The sequence below is a fragment of the Chiloscyllium plagiosum genome, unplaced genomic scaffold (assembly GCF_037043375.1).
Source record: "Chiloscyllium plagiosum isolate Xiang-an unplaced genomic scaffold, Cpla_swu_hap1 HiC_scaffold_44, whole genome shotgun sequence".
NCBI lineage: Eukaryota > Metazoa > Chordata > Chondrichthyes > Orectolobiformes > Hemiscylliidae > Chiloscyllium > Chiloscyllium plagiosum.
The window spans coordinates 13,078,025-13,099,926 of record NW_028270182.1 but is presented as its reverse complement, the minus strand read 5'-3'; the positions used below and the strand labels follow the sequence as shown (position 1 = coordinate 13,099,926).

The following is a 21,902-nucleotide window of genomic DNA, read 5'->3' as shown; positions in this document are numbered from 1 at the left end:
GACTGGGATAAACCCCAGGTACAGACTGAGATAAACCCCCAGGTACAGACTGGGATAAACCCCCCGGGTACAGACTGGGATAAACCCCCCGGGTACAGACTGGGATAAACCCCAGGTACAGACTGGGATAAACCCCCCGGGTACAGACTGGGATAAACCCCCGGGTACAGACTGGGATAAACACCCGGGTACAGACTGGGATAAACCCCCCGGGTACAGACTGGGATAAACACCCGGGTACAGACTGGGATAAACCCCCCGGGTACAGACTGGGATAAACACCCGGGTACAGACTGGGATAAACCCCCCGGGTACAGACTGGGATAAACCCCCCGGGTACAGACTGGGATAAACACCCGGGTACAGACTGGGATAAACCCCCGGGTACAGACTGGGATAAACCCCCCGGGTACAGACTGGGATAAACACCCGGGTACAGACTGGGATAAACCCCCCGGGTACAGACTGGGATAAACACCCGGGTACAGACTGGGATAAACCCCCCAGGTACAGACTGGGATAAACCCCCCGGGTACAGACTGGGATAAACCCCCCGGGTACAGACTGGGATAAACCCCCCGGGTACAGACTGGGATAAACCCCAGGTACAGACTGAGATAAACCCCCGGGTACAGACTGGGATAAACCCCCCGGGTACAGACTGGGATAAACCCCCCGGGTACAGACTGGGATAAACCCCAGGTACAGACTGGGATAAACCCCCCGGGTACAGACTGGGATAAACCCCCGGGTACAGACTGGGATAAACCCCCCGGGTACAGACTGGGATAAACCCCCAGGGACAGACTGGGATAAACCCCCGGGTACAGACTGGGATAAACCTCCGGGTACAGACTGGGATAAACCCCCGGGTATAGACTGGGATAAACCCCCAGGGACAGACTGGGATAAACCCCCGGGTACAAACTGGGATAAACCGCCCAGGTACAGACTGGGATAAATCCCCAGGTACAGACTGGGATAAACCCCGGGTACAGACTGGGATAAACCTCCGGGTACAGACTGGGATAAACCCCAGGTACAGACTGGGATAAACCTCCGGGTACAGACTGGGATAAACCCCCAGGTACAGACTGGGATAAACCCCGGGTACAGACTGGGATAAACCCCAGGGACCGACTGGGATATACCCACGGGTACAGACTGGGATAAACCCCGAGGTACAGACTGGGATAAACCCCCGGGTACAGACTGGGATAAACCCCCGGGTACAGACTGGGATAAACCCCCAGGTACAGACTGGGATAAACCCCCGGGTACAGACTGGGATAAACTCCCAGGACAGACTGGGATAAACCCCCAGGGACAGACTGGGATAAACTCCCAGGTACAGACTGGGATAAACCCCCAGGTGCAGACTGGGATAAACCCCTCGGTGCAGACTGGGATAAACCCCCAGGTACAGACTGGGATAAACCCCAGGTACAGACTGGGATAAACTCCCGGGTACAGACTGGGATAAACCCCCAGGGACAGACTGGGATAAACCTCCAGGTACAGACTGGGATAAACCCCCGGGTACAGACTGGGATAAACCCCCAGGTACAGACTGGGATAAACCCCCGGGTACAGACTGGGATAAACCCCCAGGTACAGACTGGGATAAACCCCCAGGTACAGACTGGGATAAACCCCAGGTACAGACTGGGATAAACCCCCCCGGGTACAGACTGGGATAAACCCCCCGGGTACAGACTGTGATAAACCTCCGGGTACAGACTGGGATAAACCCCGGGTACAGACTGGGATAAACCCCCGGGTACAGACTGGGATAAACCCCCGGGTACAGACTGGGATAAACCCCCGGGTACAGACTGGGATAAACCCCCCGGGTACAGACTGGGATAAACCCCCAGGTACAGACTGAGATAAACCCCCAGGTACAGACTGGGATAAACCCCCCGGGTACAGACTGGGATAAACCTCCGGGTCCAGACTGGGATAAACCCCAGTTACAGACTGGGATAAACCCCCCGGGTACAAACTGGGATAAACCGCCCAGGTACAGACTGGGATAAATCCCCAGGTACAGACTGGGATAAACCCCGGGTACAGACTGGGATAAACCCCCAGGTACAGACTGGGATAAACCCCCAGGTACAGACTGGGATAAACCCCGGGTACAGACTGGGATAAACCCCCGGGTACAGACTGGGATAAACCTCCGGGTACAGACTGGGATAAACCCCCAGGTACAGACTGGGATAAACCCCCGGGTACAGACTGGGATAAACCCCAGGGACAGACTGGGATAAACCTCCGGGTACAGACTGGGATAAACCCCCAGGTACAGACTGGGATAAACCCCGGGTACAGACTGGGATAAACCCCAGGGACCGACTGGGATAAACCCACGGGTACAGACTGGGATAAACCCCGAGGTACAGACTGGGATAAACCCCAGGGACAGACTGGGATAAACCCCAGAGACAGACTGGGATAAACCACCGGGTACAGACAGGGATAAACCCCCAGGTACAGACTGGGATAAACCCCCGGGTACAGACTGGGATAAACCCCAGGGACAGACTGGGATAAACCTCCGGGTACAGACTGGGATAAACCCCCAGGTACAGACTGGGATAAACCCCAGGGACAGACTGGGATAAACCCCAGGGACAGACTGGGATAAACCCCAGGGACACACCGGGATAAACCCCCAGGGACAGACTGGGATAAACCCCCAGGGACAGACTGGGATAAACCCCCGGGTACAGACTGGGATAAACTCCGGGTATAGACTGGGATAAACACCCAGGTACAGACTGGGATAAACCCCCAGGTACAGACTGGGATAAACCCCCAAATACTGACTGGGATAAACCCCCAGGGACACACTGGGATAAACCCCCAAGGACAGACTGGGATAAACCCCGGATACAGACTGGTATAAACCCCCAGGTACAGACTGAGATAAACCCCGGGTACAGACTGGTATAAACCCCCCGGGTACAGACTGGGATAAACCCCCGGGTACAGACTGGGATAAACCCCCGGGTACAGACTGGGATAGACTCCGGGTATAGACTGGGATAAACACCCAGGTACAGACTGGGATAAACTCCGGGTACAGACTGGGATAAACATCCAGGTACAGACTGGTATAAACCCCCGGGTACAGACTGGGATAAACCCCGGGTACAGACTGGGATAAACCCCCAGGTGCAGACTGGGATAAACCCCCAGGTGCAGACTGGGATAAACCCCCGGGTACAGACTGGTATAAACCCCCGGGTACAGACTGGGATAAACCCCCAGGTACAGACTGGGATAAACCCCCGGGTACAGACTGGGATAAACCCCCAGGTACAGACTGGGATAAACCCCCGGGTACAGACTGGGATAAACCCCCAGGTACAGAGTGGCATAAACCCCGGGTACAGACTGGGATAAACCCCCGGGTACAGACTGGGATAAACCCCCGGGTACAGACTAGGATAAACCCCGGGTACAGACTGGGATAAACCCCCTGGTACAAACTGGGATAAACCCTCCGGTACAGACTGGGATAAATCCCCAGTTATCGACTGGGATAAATCCCCAGTTATAGACTGGGATAAACCCCCAGGTACAGACTGGGATAAACCCCCAAATACTGACTGGGATAAACCCCCCGGGTACAGACTGGGATAAACACCCGGGTACAGACTGGGATAAACCCCCGGGTACAGACTGGGATAAACCCCCAAATACTGACTGGGATAAACCCCCCGGGTGCAGACTGGGATAAACCCCCAGGTACAGACTGGGATAAATCCCCAGTTACTGACTGGGATAAACCCCCCGGGTACAGACTGGGATAAACCCCCAGGTACAGACTGGGATAAATCCCCAGTTACTGACTGGGATAAACCCCCCGGGTGCAGACTGGGATAAACCCCCCGGGGACAGACTGGGATAAATCCCCAGTTACTGACTGGGATAAACCCCCGGGTACAGACTGGGATAAACCCCCCGGGTACAGACTGGGATAAACCCCCGGGTACAGACTGGGATAAACCCCAAGTTACTGACTGGGATAAACCCCCCGGGGACAGACTGGGATAAACCCCCGGGTACAGACTGGGATAAACCCCCGGGTACAGACTGGGATAAACCTCCGGGTACAGACTGGGATAAACCCCGGGTACAGACTGGGATAAACCCCCAGGTGCAGACTGGGATAAACCCCCAGGTGCAGACTGGGATAAACCCCCGGGTACAGACTGGTATAAACCCCCGGGTACAGACTGGGATAAACCCCCAGGTACAGACTGGGATAAACCCCCGGGTACAGACTGGGATAAACCCCCAGGTACAGACTGGGATAAACCCCCGGGTACAGACTGGGATAAACCCCCAGGTACAGAGTGGGATAAACCCCGGGTACAGACTGGGATAAACCCCCGGGTACAGACTGGGATAAACCCCCGGGTACAGACTAGGATAAACCCCGGGTACAGACTGGGATAAACCCCCTGGTACAAACTGGGATAAACCCTCCGGTACAGACTGGGATAAATCCCCAGTTATCGACTGGGATAAATCCCCAGTTATAGACTGGGATAAACCCCCAGGTACAGACTGGGATAAACCCCCAAATACTGACTGGGATAAACCCCCCGGGTACAGACTGGGATAAACACCCGGGTACAGACTGGGATAAACCCCAGGTACAGACTGCGATAAACCCCCCGGGTACAGACTGGGATAAACCCCCGGGTACAGACTGGGATAAACCCCCGGGTACAGACTGGGATAAACCCCGGGTACAGACTGGTATAAACCCCCCGGGTACTGACAGGGATAAACCCCGGGTACAGACTGGGATAAACCCCCAGGTACAGACTGGGATAAACCCCCGGGTACAGACTGGGATAAACCCCGGGTACAGACTCGGATAAACTCCGGGTATAGACTGGGATAAACACCCAGGTACAGACTGGGATAAACCCCTGGGTACAGAGTGGGATAAACCCCGGGTATTGACTGGGATAAACCCCCAGGTGCAGACTGGGATAAACCCCTGGGTACAGAGTGGGATAAACCCCAGGTACAGACTGGGATAAACCCCCGGGTACAGACTGGGATAAACCCCGGGTACAGACTGGGATAAACCCCCTGGTACAAACTGGGATAAACCCTCCGGTACAGACTGGGATAAATCCCCAGTTATCGACTGGGATAAATCCCCAGTTATAGACTGGGATAAACCCCCAGGTACAGACTGGGATAAACCCCCAGGTACAGACTGGGATAAACCCCCAAATACTGACTGGGATAAACCCCCCGGGTACAGACTGGGATAAAGCCCCCAGATACAGACTGGGATTAACCCCCAGTTACAGACTGGGATAAACCCTGGGTACAGACTGGGATAAACCCCCAGGTACAGACTGGGATAAACCCCCAGTTACTGACTGGGATAAACCCTGGGTACTGACTAGGATAAACCCCCCGGGTACAGACCGGGATAAATCCCCCGGGTACAGACTGGGATAAACCCCCAGGTACAGACTGGGATAAACCCCCAGGTACAGACTGGGATAAACCCCCCGGGTGCAGATGGGATAAACCCCCAGGTACAGACTGGGATAAACCCCCCCGGGGACAGACTGGGATAAACCCCCAGGTACAGACTGGGATAAACCCCCAAGTACAGACTGGGATAAACCCCGGTACAGACTGGGATAAACACCCGGGTACAGACTGGGATAAACCCCCAGGTACAGACTGGGATAAATCCCCAGGGACACACTGGGATAAACCCCCAAGGACAGACTGGGATAAACCCCGGATACAGACTGGTATAAACCCCCAGGTACAGACTGGGATAAACCCCCAGGTACAGACTGGGATAAACCCCCCGGGTACTGACAGGGATAAACCCCGGGTACAGACTGGTATAAACCCCCCGGGTACTGACAGGGATAAACCCCGGGTACAGACTGGTATAAACCCCCAGGTACAGACTGGGATAAACCCCGGGTACAGACTGGTATAAACCCCCCGGGTACAGACTGGGATAAACCCCGGGTACAGACTGGGATAAACCCCCAGGTACAGACTGGGATAAACCCCCAGGTACAGACTGGGATAAACCCCCGGGTACAGACTGGGATAAACCCCGGGTACAGACTGGGATAAACTCCGGGTATAGACTGGGATAAACACCCAGGTACAGACTGGGATAAACTCCGGGTACAGACTGGGATAAACATCCAGGTACAGACTGGTATAAACCCCCGGGTACAGACTGGGATAAACCCCGGGTACAGACTGGGATAAACCCCCGGGTACAGACTGGGATAAACCCCCGGGTGCAGACTGGGATAAACCCCCGGGTACAGACTGGGATAAACCCCCAGGTACAGAGTGGGATAAACCCCGGGTACAGACTGGGATAAACCCCCGGGTACAGACTGGGATAAACCCCCAGGTGCAGACTGGGATAAACCCCCGGGTACAGAGTGGGATAAACCCCGGGTACAGACTGGGATAAACCCCCGGGTACAGACTGGGATAAACCCCCTGGTACAAACTGGGATAAACCCTCCGGTACAGACTGGGATAAATCCCCAGTTATCGACTGGGATAAATACCCAGTTATAGACTGGGATAAACCCCCAGGTACAGACTGGGATAAACCCCCGGGTACAGACTGGGATAAATCCCCAGTTACTGACTGGGATAAACCCCCAGGTACAGACTGGGATAAATCCCCAGTTACTGACTGGGATAAACCCCCCCGGTACAGACTGGGATAAACCCCGGGTACAGACTGGGAAAAACCCCAAGTTACTGACTGGGATAAACCCCCCGGGTACAGACTGGGATAAACCCCCAGTTACAGACTGGGATAAACCCTGGGTACAGACTGGGATAAACCCCCAGTTACAGACTGGGATAAACCCTGGGTACAGACTGGGATAAACCCCCAGTTACAGACTGGGATAAACCCCCCGGGTACAGACTGGGATAAACCCCCAGTTACAGACTGGGATAAACCCCGGGTACAGACTGGGATAAACCCCCAGTTACAGACTGGGATAAACCCTGGGTACAGACTGGGATAAACCCCCAGGTACAGACTGGGATAAACCCCCAGTTACTGACTAGGATAAATCCCCCGGGTACAGACCGGGATAAATCCCCCGGGTACAGACTGGGATAAACCCCAAGGTACTGACTGGGATAAACCCCCAGGTACAGACTGGGATAAACCCCCAGGTACAGACTGGGATAAACCCCCCGGGTGCAGATGGGATAAAACCCCAGGTACAGACTGGGATAAACCCCCCCGGGGACAGACTGGGATAAACCCCCAGGTACAGACTGGGATAAACCCCCAAGTACAGACTGGGATAAACCCCGGTACAGACTGGGATAAACCCCGTGTACAGACCGGGATAAACACCCGGGTACAGACTGGGATAAACCCCCAGGTACAGACTGGCATAAATCCCCAGGGACACACTGGGATAAACCCCCAAGGACAGACTGGGATAAACCCCGGGTACAGACTGGGATAAACCCCCAGGTACAGACAGGGATAAACCCCCGGGTACAGACTGGGATAAACCCCCAGGGACAGACTGGGATATACCCCCGGGTACAGACTGGGATAAACCCCTGGGTACAGACTGGGATAAACCCCCAGGTACAGACTGGGATAAACCCCCGGGTACGGACTGGGAAAACCCCGGGTACAGACTGGGATAAACCCCCAGGTACAGACTGGGATAAACCCCCGGGTACAGACTGGGATAAATCCCCAGGTACAGACTGGGAAAAACCCCCAGGTACAGACTGGGAAAAACCCCCGGGTACAGACTGGGATAAACCCCCGGGTACAGACTGGGATAAACCCCGGGGACAGACTGGGATAAACCTCCAGGTACAGACTGGGATAAACCCCCAGGTACAGACTGGGATAAACCCCCCGGGTACAGACTGGGATAAACCCCCCGGGTACAGACTGGGATAAACCCCGGGTACAAACTGGGATAAACCCCGGGTACAGACTGGGATAAACCCCAGGGATAGACTGGGATAAACCCCCAGGTACAGACTGGGATAAACCCCGGGTACAGACTGGGATAAACCCCCCGGGTACAGACTGGGATAAACCCCGGGTACAGACTGGGATAAACCCCGGGGACAGACTGGGATAAACCCCCAGGGACAGACTGGGATAAACCCCCTGGTACAGACTGGGATAAACCCCGGGTACAGACTGGGATAAACCCCCAGGTACAGACTGGGATAAACCCCGGGTACAGACTGGGATAAACCCCAGGTACAGACTGGGATAAACCCCCAGGTACAGACTGGGATAAACCCCGGGTACAGACTGGGATAAACCCTGTGGACAGACTGGGATAAACCCCCAGGGACAGACTGGGATAAACCCCCAGGTACACACTGGGATAAACCCCCAGGTACAGACTGGGATAAACCCCCAGGTACAGACTGGGATAAACCCCGGGTACAGACTGGGATAAACCCCGGGTACAGACTGGGATAAACCCTGGAGTAGATCATACAACAGTACAGGCCCTTCTGCCCATCATCTGTGCCAAGCATTTATCTTCATCTAAGATCAACCCCAATCCTACACACCCCTCTATTTACTGCCGTCCATGTGCTTGTCCAGCATTCGCTTAATTGTCCCTAATGTCTCTGACTCTACGACCACCCCTGATGGTGCATTCCACATACCCACCCCTCTCTGTGTAAAGAACCTACCTCTGACATCTCCCCTAGACCTTCCCCCAATCACCTTAAAGTTATGACCCCTAGTGACAGCCATTTCTGCCCTGAGGAAAAGTTCTCTGGCTGTCTACTCTATCTACGCCTCTCATTATCTTGTACATCTCTATCACCTCTCTCCCCTCTCTCCAATGTCAAAGCCCTAGCTCACTCAATCTCTCTTCATAAGATAAGCCCTCCAATCCAGGCAGCATCCTGGTAAATCTCCTCTGTGCCCTCTCTACAGCATCCACATCCTTCCTATAATGAGGTGACCAGAACAGGACACAATATTCCAAGTGTGGTCTAACCAGGGTTTTATAGAGCTGCAGCAAAACCTTGTGCCTCTTAAACTCAATCCCCCTGTTAATGAAAGCTAAAACACCATACGCCTTCTGAACAATCCTATCAACTTGGGTAGCAACTTTGAGGGATCTATGGACGTGGACCCCCAAATCCTGTTGTTCCTTCACACTGCCAAGCATCCAACCCTGTATTCAGCATTCAAATTCCATCTTCCAAAATGAATCACTTCGCATTTATCCAGGTTGAACTCCATCTGCCACTTCTCAGCCCAGCTCTGCATCCTGTCTATGTCTCGTTGTAGCCTACAACTGCCCTCTACACTATTTACGAAACCACCCACCTTTGTATCATCGGCAAACTTACTAACCCACCCTTAACTTCTTCATCCAAGTCGTTTATAAAAAGCAGCGGGAGGCCCAAGAGCAGATCCCTGCGGGACCCCACTGGTCAGCAGACTCCAGACGGGATGCTTCCCATCCCCTACCACTTGCTGTCTGCTCTCGGCCAGCCAATTCTGTACCCAGACAGCCAGATATCCCTGTATCCCATACCTTCTCACTTTGTGAATGCTCGTCGGGATTTTCCAGCTAAGTCCAATGGATCGTGGATGCGTACGGACTTGGCCTGAAACCCACCGTGGTGCTATCATGTTGTCATGTTCTGACAGTGGGACTCGGGATGGGGACCGATGACGTACGCCGGTCCAGCTGCAGTTACAACCATCCCACCAGGGGCGGTGCTGTCTGCAGCCGCAGTGGCAGGCCATACAGCCCATCGAGACAGCTCCTCCATACCATGAGACCCTCCACCCCATCTCCCAGCCCTTTTCCCCCTCGATTCCTTGCTTGATTTGAAAGCTACCTCGGCCCACTGCCGGAAAGAACTACACGGATTTCCTGCCCTCTGGCGGCTCAGTGGTTAGCGCTGCTGCCTCACAGCGTCAAGGACTCTGGTTCGAATCCAGCCTCAGGGCGACTGACTGTGTGGAGTTTGCACATTCTCCCTGTGTCTGCGTGGGATTCCTCCGGGTGCTCCGGTTTCCTCCCACAGTCCAAAGATGTGCAGATTAGGGTGGATTGGCCGTGCTAAATTACCCATTGTGCCCAGGGATGTGTAGGTTAGGGTGGATTGGCCGCGCTAAATTACCCATAGTGCCCAGGGATGTGCAGGTTAGGGTGGATTGGCCGTGCTAAATTACCCATAGTGCCCAGGGATGTGCAGGTTTGGGTGGATTGGCCATGCTAAATTACCCATAGTGCCCAGGGATGTGCAGGTTAGGGTGGATTGGCCGTGCTAAATTACCCATAGTGCCCAGGGATGTGCAGGTTAGGGTGGATTGGCCGTGCTAAATTACCCATCGTGCCCAGGGATGTGCAGGTTAGGGTGGATTGGCCGTGCTAAATTACCCATAGTGCCCAGGGATGTGCAGGTTAGGGTGGATTGGCCACGCTAAATTACCCACAGTGCCCAGGGATGTGCAGGTTAGGGTGGATTGGCCGTGCTAAATTACCCATAGTGCCCAGGGATGTGCGGGCCAAGTGGTGTAGCCATGGCGAAATACAGGATTACGGGGAACGGGTCAGGGATGCTCTTCAGAGGGTCGGTGTGAACTCAATGAGCCGAATGGCCTGCGCCCGGGGATTCTAGAACTCTGAGAAAGACAAAGTCTCCCCCCCCCCCCCCCCCCCCCCCCCCACCACCACCACGACGTTTTGGTTTCCTGGTCTCCCGTGTCCATCTCAAATTCATGTCCCTGAGCCCCCCTCTGTCGAAATTATAACACTCGGCACTGTTAGATTTGTTGGGCAGGGTGGAGGGAGTAGGGGAGACGCAAAATTTTTGTGATGAAACACTTATCGATGTCTCCCTGAAGGCCGTGGTTGTAATGTGAAGGTATCTCCTCGCCCTCCACCCACCTCTCCCTGGACAAAATAATTTCTCCCCGTCATTCCCTCGCAAATCCTTCAGTCCTCCAGATGGGAGCAGTGTCTGTCGGGACCTTGTTGGAATCGATCCAGATCCGCGGCGTTCCATCCCAGGACGGAATATCCTTCCTGAGGTGTGGTGCCCAGAGCTGAACGCGAATTATCCCAGATGGGATATATACCAGCTCTGTCTTTATGATCTGAAGCCTGACTTCCGCCCCCATTGTCTCCCGATCCCCCGTGAGACACGAGCTACCATTCCATTCGCTTTTGTAATATTTTTTTTCCTGCACCTTTCCTGACCTCTGCCTGGCGATGCGCTAGGCCCCAGTTCCTCTGAGTCCGCCCATCCCATTTCCTCCACAAGTCCTGCAGATAAATCCCAATGCAATCACCGCTTTCTGGCCCAACCCCCCCCCCCCCCCTCCCCCAACTTCTTGAGTATTGGCCAGGAAAGACACTTTCTCCCCCCCTCACCCCACACCCCCATGTGGTTTTTCACCTCATCAGGGCCCAGATGTCAAGGTTGGGGTGTGGGGAGTCAGCTGGATGGTTAATCCATGAGGAAGACACAGTGCTTCCCCCTCCCCACCTTTGAGGGCTCCTGCAGAGTCGATGGCCTGAAATGTCTCACGTTGGGAATGCAAGATGGAATTGTCAGGAGAGAGAGTCTGGGAAGGTGCGGCCCTTTGGAAGGGACCAGGAGCAGAGGGAATGCCGGAGGCATGAGGTGGGAGTGGGGACGGTGACTAGGTCAGGGACGCCATCTTGTTGACGCCATCTTGTTGACGCCATCTTGCCTTATTTTGCAGGGGAGTTTGGTGAGGTCTGCCGGGGGCGACTGAAGGTGCTGGGCAAGAGGGAGACGTACGTGGCCATCAAAACGCTGAAAGGGGGCTACACAGACCGCCAGCGACGAGACTTCCTGAGCGAGGCCAGCATCATGGGACAATTCGACCATCCCAACATCATCCATCTGGAGGGGGTGGTCACCAGCAGCTGCCCAGTCATGATCATCACCGAGTTCATGGAGAACGGGGCACTGGACTCCTTCCTGCGGGTGAGTGCCGACAGCTCCCCCCCCCCAACTCTCCACCCCCGGGTTCGCAGCCTCTGCATTCATATGGCGCCTCCTCTTCATGCCTCCTTCACTTTCAAAAGGAAACCACGACCACCCCCTCCTTGAGCCCTCCTTTGCCCCCTCTCTCTACCCCCTTCCCCCCCCCCCCCCCCCACCCACCAGAGCAATGGCACAGCTTGAGGAGGGCACAGCACGATCCCACAGGCAGGCAGGCAGGGGACTGATAAGGCTGGAGAGTCTCGCTGTGCTTCTGCGCCAGGACAGTACTGGATCCCAGAGTTCCAGCGAGCGTTTCCATCCGCGTTCGGAATCTTCCCAGGGAAGGGGGTGGGTTTCTGCTGGCCAAGTGTTCGTGATTAAATGTTGACCAGTTGTTGTTGTTTTTCCTTCTCATGTCTGTATCTGTGTGTGTGTGTGTGTATATACCTGTGTGTGTGTGTATACCTGTGTGTGTGTATACATGTGTGTGTGTGTATACCTGTGTGTGTGTGTGTATACGTGTGTGTGTGTACCTGTGTGTGTGTATACGTGTGTGTGTATACGTGTGTTGTGTATACGTGTGTGTGTATATACGTGTGTGTACCTGTGTGTGTATACGTATGTGTGTCTCTGTATGTGTGTGTGTGTATACCTGTGTATGTGTGTGTGTGTATACCTGTGTATGTGTGTGTGTATACCTGTGTATGTGTGTGTGTATACCTGTGTATGTGTGTGTATACCTGTGTATGTGTGTGTATACCTGTGTATGTGTGTGTATACCTATGTGTGTGTGTGTATATGTGTGTGTGTATATGTGTGTGTGTATATGTGTGTGTGTATACGTGGGTGTGTATACGTGTGTGTGTATACGTGTGTGTGTGTATATGTGTGTGTGTGTGTGTGTATACGTGTGTGTGTATACGTGTGTGTATGTGTGTATATACGTGTGTGTATACGTGTGTGTATACGTGTGTGTATACCTGTGTGTGTATACCTGTGTGTGTGTGTGTATATGTGTGTGTGTATACTTCTGTGTGTGTATACGTGTGTGTGTGTGTATACGTGTGTGTGTACACGTGTGTGTGTGTATACCTGCGTGTGTATATATACGTGCGTGTGTATACCTGTGTGTGTGTGTGTGTATATGTGTATGTATACGTGTGTGTATACATGTGTGTGTATACATGTGTGTGTGTATACGTGTGTGTATACATGTGTGTGTATACGTGTGTGTATACATGTGTGTGTGTATACGTGTGTGTATACACGTGTGTGTGTGTATACGTGTGTGTATACACGTGTGTGTGTGTATACGTGTGTGTATACACGTGTGTGTGTGTGTGTATACGTGTGTGTATACACGTGTGTGTGTGTATACGTGTGTGTATACACGTGTGTGTGTGTATATGTGTGTGTATACACATGTGTGTGTATATGTGTGTGTATACACGTGTGTGTGTGTATATGTGTGTGTATACACGTGTGTGTGTGTATACATGTGTGTATACACGTGTGTGTGTGTGTATACATGTGTGGATACGTGTGTGTATACGTGTGTGTATACGTGTGTGTATACTGTGTGTATACATGTGTGTGTATACGTGTGTATACGTGTGTGTATACATGTGTGTGTGTGTATACGTGTGTGTGTATACGTGTGTGTGTATACGTGTGTGTGTATACGTGTGTGTGTATACGTGTGTGTGTATACGTGTGTGTGTATACGTGTGTGTGTATACGTGTGTGTATACACGTGTGTGTGTATATGTGTGTGTGTATATGTGTGTGTGTATACGTGTGTGTGTATACGTGTGTATACACGTGTGTGTGTATACACGTGTGTGTGTATATACCTGTGTGTATACCTGTGTATGTTTGTGGGTGTACCTGTGTGTGGGTGTATCTGTGTGTGGGTGTATCTGTGTGTGGGTGTACCTGTGTGTGTGTGTGCGTGTATACCTGTGTGTGTGTGTAACTGTATGTGTGTGTGTGTATACCTGTGTGTGTGTGTGTACCTGTGTGTGTGTGTATTACCTGTGTGTGTCTTTATGTGTGTGTTTGTGTGTGTGTGTGTATCTGTGTGTCTGTGCCTGTGTGTGTGTGCGTATGTGTGTGTGCGTATGTGTGTGTGCGTCTGCGTGTGTGTGTGTCTGTGCGTGTGTGTATGTATGTGTGCGTGTGTGTGTTTATATGTATGTGTGTGTGTCTGTGTGTGTGTCTGTATGTGTTTATGTGTGTGTGTGTTTATGTGCGTGTGCGTGTGTGTGTGTGTGTATCTGTGTGTGTGTATCTGTGTGTGTATACGTGTGTGTGTTTATGTGTGTGTATCTGTGTGTGTGTACCTGTGTGTGTGTGTGTGTACCTGTGTGTGTCTGTGTGTGTGTACTCGTGTATGTGTGTGTACCTGTGTGTGTATGTGTGTATTTGCGTGTGTCTGTGTGTGCGTGTGTATGTGTGTGTGTACGTGTATCCATGCACATGCGTGTGTCTGTGTGTGTGCGTGTGTCTGTGTGTATGCGTCTGTGTGTGTGCGTCTGTGTGTGCGTGTGTCCGTGTGCGTGTGTATGTGTGTGTGTGCATGTGTGTATGTGTATCCATGCACATGCGTGTGCGCGTATCTGTGTGTGTGCCTGTCTGTGTGTATGCGTGTGTCTGTGTGTGTATGTGTGTGTCTGTGTGTGTATGCGTGTGTCTGTGTGCCTGTGCATGTGTGTCTGTGCCTGTGTGTGTGCGTATGTGTGTGTGTGCGTATGTGTGTGTGCGTATGTGTGTGTGTGCGTATGTGTGTGTGCGTTCGTGTGTGTGCATGTGTCTGTGTGTCTGTGCGTGTGTGTGTGTATGTGCGTGTGTGTATGTGTCTGCGTGTGTGTGTGTTTATATGTATGTGTGTGTGTCTGTATGTGTTTATGTGTGTGTGTTTATGTGCGTATGTGCGTGTGTGTGTGTGTCTATGTGCATGTGTGTGTGCGTGTTTATGTGTGTGTGTGTGTCTGTGTGTGTGTTTACGTGTGTGTGTGTTTACGTGTGTGTGTGTTTATGTGTGTGCGTGTGTGTGTGTGTGTGTGTGTCTGTCTGTGTGTGCTCCCCGGCCTGCAGCAGAACGACGGTCAGTTCACTGCCATCCAGTTGGTGGGGATGCTGAGGGGCATCGCCTCGGGCATGAGGTATCTGTCCGACATGAGCTACGTTCACCGGGACCTCGCTGCCCGGAACATCCTGGTCAACAGTAACCTAGTCTGTAAGGTCTCCGACTTCGGCCTCTCCCGCTTCCTGGAGGAGAATTCCTCGGATCCCACTTACACCAGCACCTTGGTGAGAAACCTCAGGGGAGAGGGGGCAGGGGGTGTGGGGTGTGGAGCAGGGGGTGGGTGGGGGGGGGGGGCGTTCATCTTACTGCCTCCATCTTGCCAGCCCTTCGAGGGAATCCTGAGGGACAGGATGTACATGTATTTGGAAAGGCAAGGACTGATTAGGGATCGTCAACATGGCTTTGTGCGTGGGAAATCATGTCTCACAAACTTGATTGAGTTTTTGAAGAAGTAACAAAGAGGATTGATGAGGGCAGAGCAGTAGATGTGATCTATATGGACTTCAGTAAGGCATTCGACAGGGTTCCCCATGGGAGACTGGTTAGCAAGGTTAGATCTCATGGAATACAGGGAGAACGAGCCATTTGGATACAGAACTGGCTCAAAGATAGAAGACAGAGGGTGGTGGTGGAGGGCTGTTTTTCAGACTGGAGGCCTGTGACCAGTGGAGTGCCACAAGGATCGGTGCTGGGTCCTCTACTTTTTGTCATTTCCATAAATGATTTGGATGTGAGCATAAGAGGTACAGTTAGTAAGTTTTCAGATGACACCAAAATTGGAGGTGTAGTGGACAGCGAAGAGGGTTACCTCAGATTACAACAGGATCTGGACCAGATGGGCCAATGGGCTGAGACGTGGCAGATGGAGTTTAATTCAGATAAATGCGAGATGCTGCATTTTGGGAAAGCAAATCTTAGCAGGACTTATACACTTAATGGTAAGGTCCTAGGGAGTGTTGCTGAACAAAGAGAGCTTGGAGTGCAGGTTCATAGCTCCTTGAAAGTGGAGTCGCAGGTAGATAGGATAGTGAAGAAGGCGTTTGGTATGCTTTCCTTTATTGGTCAGAGTATTGAGTACAGGAGTTGGGAGGTCATGTTGCGGCTGTACAGGACATTGGTTAGGCCACTGTTGGAATATTGCGTGCAATTCTGGTCTCCTTCCTATCGGAAAGATGTCGTGAAACCTGAAAGGGTTCAGCAAAGATTTACAAGGATGTTGCCAGGGTTGGAGGATCTGAGCTATAGGGAGAGGCTGAACAGGCTGGGGCTGTTTTCCCTGGAGCATCGGAGGCTAAGGGGTGACCTTATAGAGATTTACAAAATCATGAGCAGCATGGATAGGATAAATAGACAAAGTCTTTTCCCTGGGGTCGGGGAGTCCAGAACTAGAGGGCATAGTTTTAGGGTGAGAGGGGAAAGATATAAAAGACACCTAAGGGGCAACTTTTTCACACAGAGGGTGGTGCGTGTATGGAATGAGCTGCCAGAGGAAGTGGTGGAGGCTGGTACAATTGCAACATTTAAGAGGCATTTGGATGGGTATATGAATAGGAAGGGTTTGGGGGGATATGGGCCGGGTGCTGGAAGGTGGGACTAGATTGGGTTGGGATATCTGGTCGGCATGGGCGGGTTGGACTGAAGGGCCTGTTTCCGTGCTGGACATCTCTATGACTCTGAGTGTCGATCACTCGGTGATCCAGCGATATTATAGAGTGTTGCTGATGACGGAGAGACCCATTCGGGATGGGGGCAGCTGTGTGTCAGCCATTTTGAACGGTTGGCGATTGGCCGGACGATGATAATTACGAGTGTTTTATTACAGTCATCTTCCAATCGTGAGGCAGGTTGGGGATGGAGCTGAGGGAATGTGAGAACCTTCGGCTCTCTGGGTCGCGTTCTGGTTTAATTGCTGATTTCCCTTTCTTCCGACACAGGGCGGAAAAATCCCAATCCGATGGACCGCTCCAGAAGCCATAGCTTTCCGCAAGTTCACCACGGCCAGCGACGTGTGGAGTTACGGAATTGTCATGTGGGAGGTGATGTCCTACGGAGAAAGGCCATACTGGGATATGTCGAACCAGGATGTGAGTATTCCAGAACCTGCCAGCTTCCCTCCTCTCCCTCACCCCATCCCCTTTAACCCCATCCTCTTTAATCCTGTCCCCAAACTTCCAAGGCCTCACTCTCTGGGACCTGACTCCCTAGGTCTCACCTTTGTTCCCCGTCTACCTAGGCTTCACACCCTGGTCCCAAACTCCCTAAGCCTCACACCCTGGTCCCAAACCCCCGAGGCCTCACACCCTGGTCCCAAAACTCCCTAGGCCTCACACTCCCTAGGCCTCACACCCTGGTCCCAAACCCCCTAGGCATCACACCCTGGTCCCAAACTCCCCTAGGCCTCACACCTGGTCCCAAACTCCCTAGGCCTCACACCCTGGTCCCAAAACCCCCTAGGCCTCACACCCTGGTCCCAAACCCCCTATGCCTCACACCCTGGTCCCAAACCCCCTAGGCCTCACACCCTGGTCCCAAACCCCCTAGGCCTCACACCCTGGTCCCAAACCCCCTAGGCCTCACACCCTGGTCCCAACCCCCTAGGCCTCACACCCTGGTCCCAAACTCCCTAGGCCTCACACCCCTGGTCCCAAACCCCCTAGGCCTCACACCCTGGTCCCAAACCCCCTAGGCCTCACACCCTGGTCCCAAACCCCCTAGGCCTCACACCCTGGTCCCAAACCCCCTAGGCCTCACACCCTGGTCCCAAACCCCCTAGGCCTCACACCCTGGTCCCAAACCCCCTAGGCCTCACACCCTGGTCCCAAACCCCCTAGGCCTCACACCCTGGTCCCAAACTCCTTAGGCCTCACCCTGGGCCCCCCATCTCCCTAGGCCTCACCCCCAGGCTCCCCTGTCTCCCTAGGCCTCACCTCCGGGTCTCTGGGCATTCCCCCCACCCCCAGGCTCCTGACTCCCGAGGTCTCATGTCGGCTTTGACTCTCAAATCCTTATCACGACCTGTCACCTCGTGACCTCTGACCTATCCCCCCTCAGCTCCCCGGAAACGGGAGCCCCTGCTGCCCCCTCCCCGCCCCGTGGGGCTAATGGCCTGCGCTCTCTCCCCCTCAGGTGATCAACGCCATCGAGCAGATTACCGGTTGCCCCCGCCGACGGAGTGCCCCACCTCGCTGCACCAGCTGATGCTGGACTGTTGGCAGAAGGAGCGGAACGCCAGGCCTCGGTTCGGCCTCATCGTCGGCGCCCTGGACAAGCTGATCCGTAACCCGGCCAGCCTGAAGATCGTCACGCGGGAACACGGAGCGTGAGTCACCTCAGCCGCTGCGCCGACACGCTCACTCGTTGGCTCGAGCCTGGCCCCCTCCTCGCCCTCCAGCATCCTCCCTGCCAAACAGTCCCACCCTCCGGGCCTGTCCGGACCCTAACCTGCACATCCTGGACACCATGGGTAATTTAGCACGGCCAATTCACCCTAACCTGCACATCCTGGGCACTATGGGTAATTCAGCACGGCCAATTCACCTTAACCTGCACATCCCTGGGCACTATGGTAATTTAGCACGGCCAATTCACCCTAACCTGCACATCCCTGGGCACTATGAGTAATTTAGCACGGCCAATTCACCCTAACCTGCACATCCCTGGGCACTATGGGTAATTTAGCACGGCCAATCCACCCTAACCTGCACATCTTTGGACTGTGGAGGAAACTGGAGCACCCGGAGGAAAACCACACAGACAGTTTGCCCCGAGGCAGGAATCGAACCCTGGGTCCCTGGCGCTGTGAGGCAGCAGTGTTAACCACTGAGCTACTGTGGGGCCCCAACCTCTCCACATCTCTCCCCCCACCACCCACCATCAAATCCGACCCCCTCCCCTCCCACACGGATCCTGTACGTTTCGACCAGGCCGTGTCTCTCACTCCTGTAAACTCCTCAACAGGTAGCCCCTCCGTAACCAATAGCAACGGTCCCTCCACACTGCAACCTATCCTCGCAGTGTCTCCAGTGTTCCTGGGGTTAGGGGGTGTGGGGGGGGGGGGGGAGTGAACATTGAGCAGGCAAAGTCAGGTTGGAGGGGAGTACGGGTTAGCGATCGGTCAGACGGCCCTCCCCAGGCCAGGGAGCCACCCCACCCCACCCCACCACCCTCAGGGTGTGGAAGAACTAATGGGGAACAAGCTGTGGACGGGAGCGTGGCACCCTGAGGGGCGATGCCCTCAGTGCCAGCCCGGTTGGCGACCTGCCCTTGGCTTGGCATTTCCCCGCCCGCACAGCGGCCATTTTGTTTCGTGACACCAAGAGGGGAGATGGGCGGTTGTGTCCGTCCCCTTACCGTACCCCCGCGCCCCCACCAATCCCCGCTTCCCGATACAATTCCCGACCTCATGATCCCGCTCTGGGGGGGGGGCGGGAGGAACACGCGGGGATAAAATGGAGCAGAGCGACGCTGATCTGTTGGACATCCGAACCTCCTTGACGACAAAACTTGGGGCCCTCTCTGAGCCTGGGGCTCAGCTGCGGCCTAGCGGGAAAGGCTTTCCCCTCGCCCCTGCCCGGAGTCAGTGTGCAGCCCAAGGGGTTCGAGGGGTTGGCGCTGCGGTGCCAAGAGTCCCGTGTGGCACATAATGCCAAAGACCCCACCCCCTCGTTGGGGAGGAGGGGGAGAACATTGCTTTGAGAGAAAAAGAAGCCAAATAAATCCCGGGGTGGAACGGGGGAGGGGCGTTGACGCATTGGACGACTGGAATCTGACTTCGGCTCAGTGGGATCGCACTGTGCACTTGCTGACAGGGTGCTAAGGTTTAGAGGAGCACTGCATCGGCCACATTGTGTTGGGGGGTGGTGGGGGCAGCAGAGAGAGAGAGAGAGACGCACGTTTCTCTGACCACCCGGACCACACGCCAAGTGACTTTCACCTCCTGTTCTGTACCCCCCTACCCCTACCCCCCAGGCCCTCACAGCCCCTTCTGGACCGCGGGACCCCCCACTACACTACATTCTCCACGGTGGGAGACTGGCTCGACGTGATCAAGATGGGCCGCTATGAGGAGAATTTCGTCAACGCCGGCTTCACGACCTTCGACCTGGTCACTCAGATCTCAGCGGAGTGAGTATTCCATCACCCACCCCACCCCCATCCCCACCTCGGCCTACTGCTACTGCCACGTCCTTCCTCGCTCCCCCAGGGCCAGGATCTGCTCCGTTACCCCCCCGACCGCTCCATTCCGTGATTGATCCCCTTCGGGAAGGCAAGGGATGCTGGGTGAGCCGCCATCTTGACACTCTGCCATCCCCCTGTGTTGACCCACGCACGGCGAGGAGGGAGTTCCCCGATTCGACCCAGCGACGCTGAGGGAACTGCGGATATATTTCCGAGTCGGAGCAGGGAATGTGCCAGGGTTAGGGTGGGGGCACCATGTTCCCGCGTATCTGCCCCACCTCCCCTTCCTGATGAGAGGCCAATACTCACGAGATATCTAACCCCGTGCTGTCCCTGTCCTGGAGTGTTTGTTGGGGGCAGTGTAGAGCGAGCTTTACTCTGTATCTAACCCCGTGCTGTCCCTGTCCTGGGAGTGTTTGATGGGGGGACAGTATAGAGGAGCTTTACTCTGTATCTAACCCCATGCTGTCCCTGTCCTGGGAGTGTTTGTTGGGGACAGTGTAGAGGGAGCTTTACTCTGTATCTAACCCCGTGCTGTCTCTGTCCTGGGAGTGTTTGATGGGGCGACAGTGTAGAGCGAGCTTTACTCTGTATCTAACCCCATGCTGTCCCTGTCCTGGAGTGTTTGATGGGGAACAGTGTAGAGGGAGCTTTACTCTATAGCTAACCCCGTGCTGTCCCTGTCCTGGGAGTGTTTGATGGGGGGACAGTGTAGAGGGAGCTTTACTCTGTATCAAACCCCGTGCTGTCTCTGTACTGGGAGTGTTTGATGGGAGCGGTGGCTTTACGTCCAGTTTGAAGGTGTAGAGGGAGTTTTACCCGGTCTGCCTTTGAGCGTAGACAATTGAAGAGAGCGCCATGGGCCGGAGAGGCCAGGCCTGGCATAAAGCAGCGGAGAGGAAGTGGTGGGGGGGGGGGGGGGGGGGGGGGAGGGGGGGGGGGGGGGGCGGGAGCGGGAGGGAGACGTGAGCGTTGGCAGTAGGCCTCAGGCCTGACATTTCCTTGTGTTCGCGCAGGGACCTGTTGAGGATTGGCGTGACCCTCGCTGGGCACCAGAAGAAACTGCTGGCCAGCATCCAGACCCTGAGGGCCCAGCTGAAACCGCCAGGGCCAGGGCGCAACTGACTGAGCCGGGAGTCACGTGGAATCAGTATAACCCAGGCACGGAAGGTGGAGGAGGCAGAGAGAGGGCGCGAGAGAGAGGATGCGATTTCCTGAGCCCTTCCACCCCAACACGTCTCTCGATCTCCTCTGGCATCTCGGACCTTTGGGAAAAGCTTTTGGGAATTCTGTCCGGACTTGTTTTGCACTTTTGTTTTCTTCCTGATACTGTTGCCATGACGCCGTGGCACGGCACTGGGCGTAGCCCTCTCCAGAGAGGGGGAGGGGGGGCACCCTCTCTCTCTCCGCCCCCCCCCCCCGCCCCCTCCATCTGGCGGGGATGTACAGGGGTGCACACATGGGACAAGGAGAGGTGGACATCAAATCTACGGGGATGGTCCATCGACACCACCCCAACTCAGCCTGCACGAATCCGACGCCCGTTGGGGCATCAGTGGGATGGCTAAAGGGGGGTACAATGGGCAGTGCCCCC

At 54.5% G+C, this 21,902-nt stretch overlaps 1 protein-coding gene across 1 annotated transcript in view; it reads left to right on the top strand.

Annotated features, from left to right (window-relative positions):
• The window catches only part of LOC122547922 (ephrin type-B receptor 3-like), a 122,529-nt gene extending 102,271 nt beyond the window's left edge, over positions 1–20,258 (top strand). The window contains 6 exon segments of the mRNA XM_087982988.1: positions 11,795–12,042; positions 15,139–15,354; positions 17,065–17,214; positions 18,257–18,275; positions 18,278–18,449; positions 20,099–20,258. Coding sequence (XP_087839114.1) covers positions 11,795–12,042; positions 15,139–15,354; positions 17,065–17,214; positions 18,257–18,275; positions 18,278–18,449; positions 20,099–20,258 — 965 coding nt within the window.
• Positions 20,259–21,902: the final 1,644 nt, after the last annotated feature.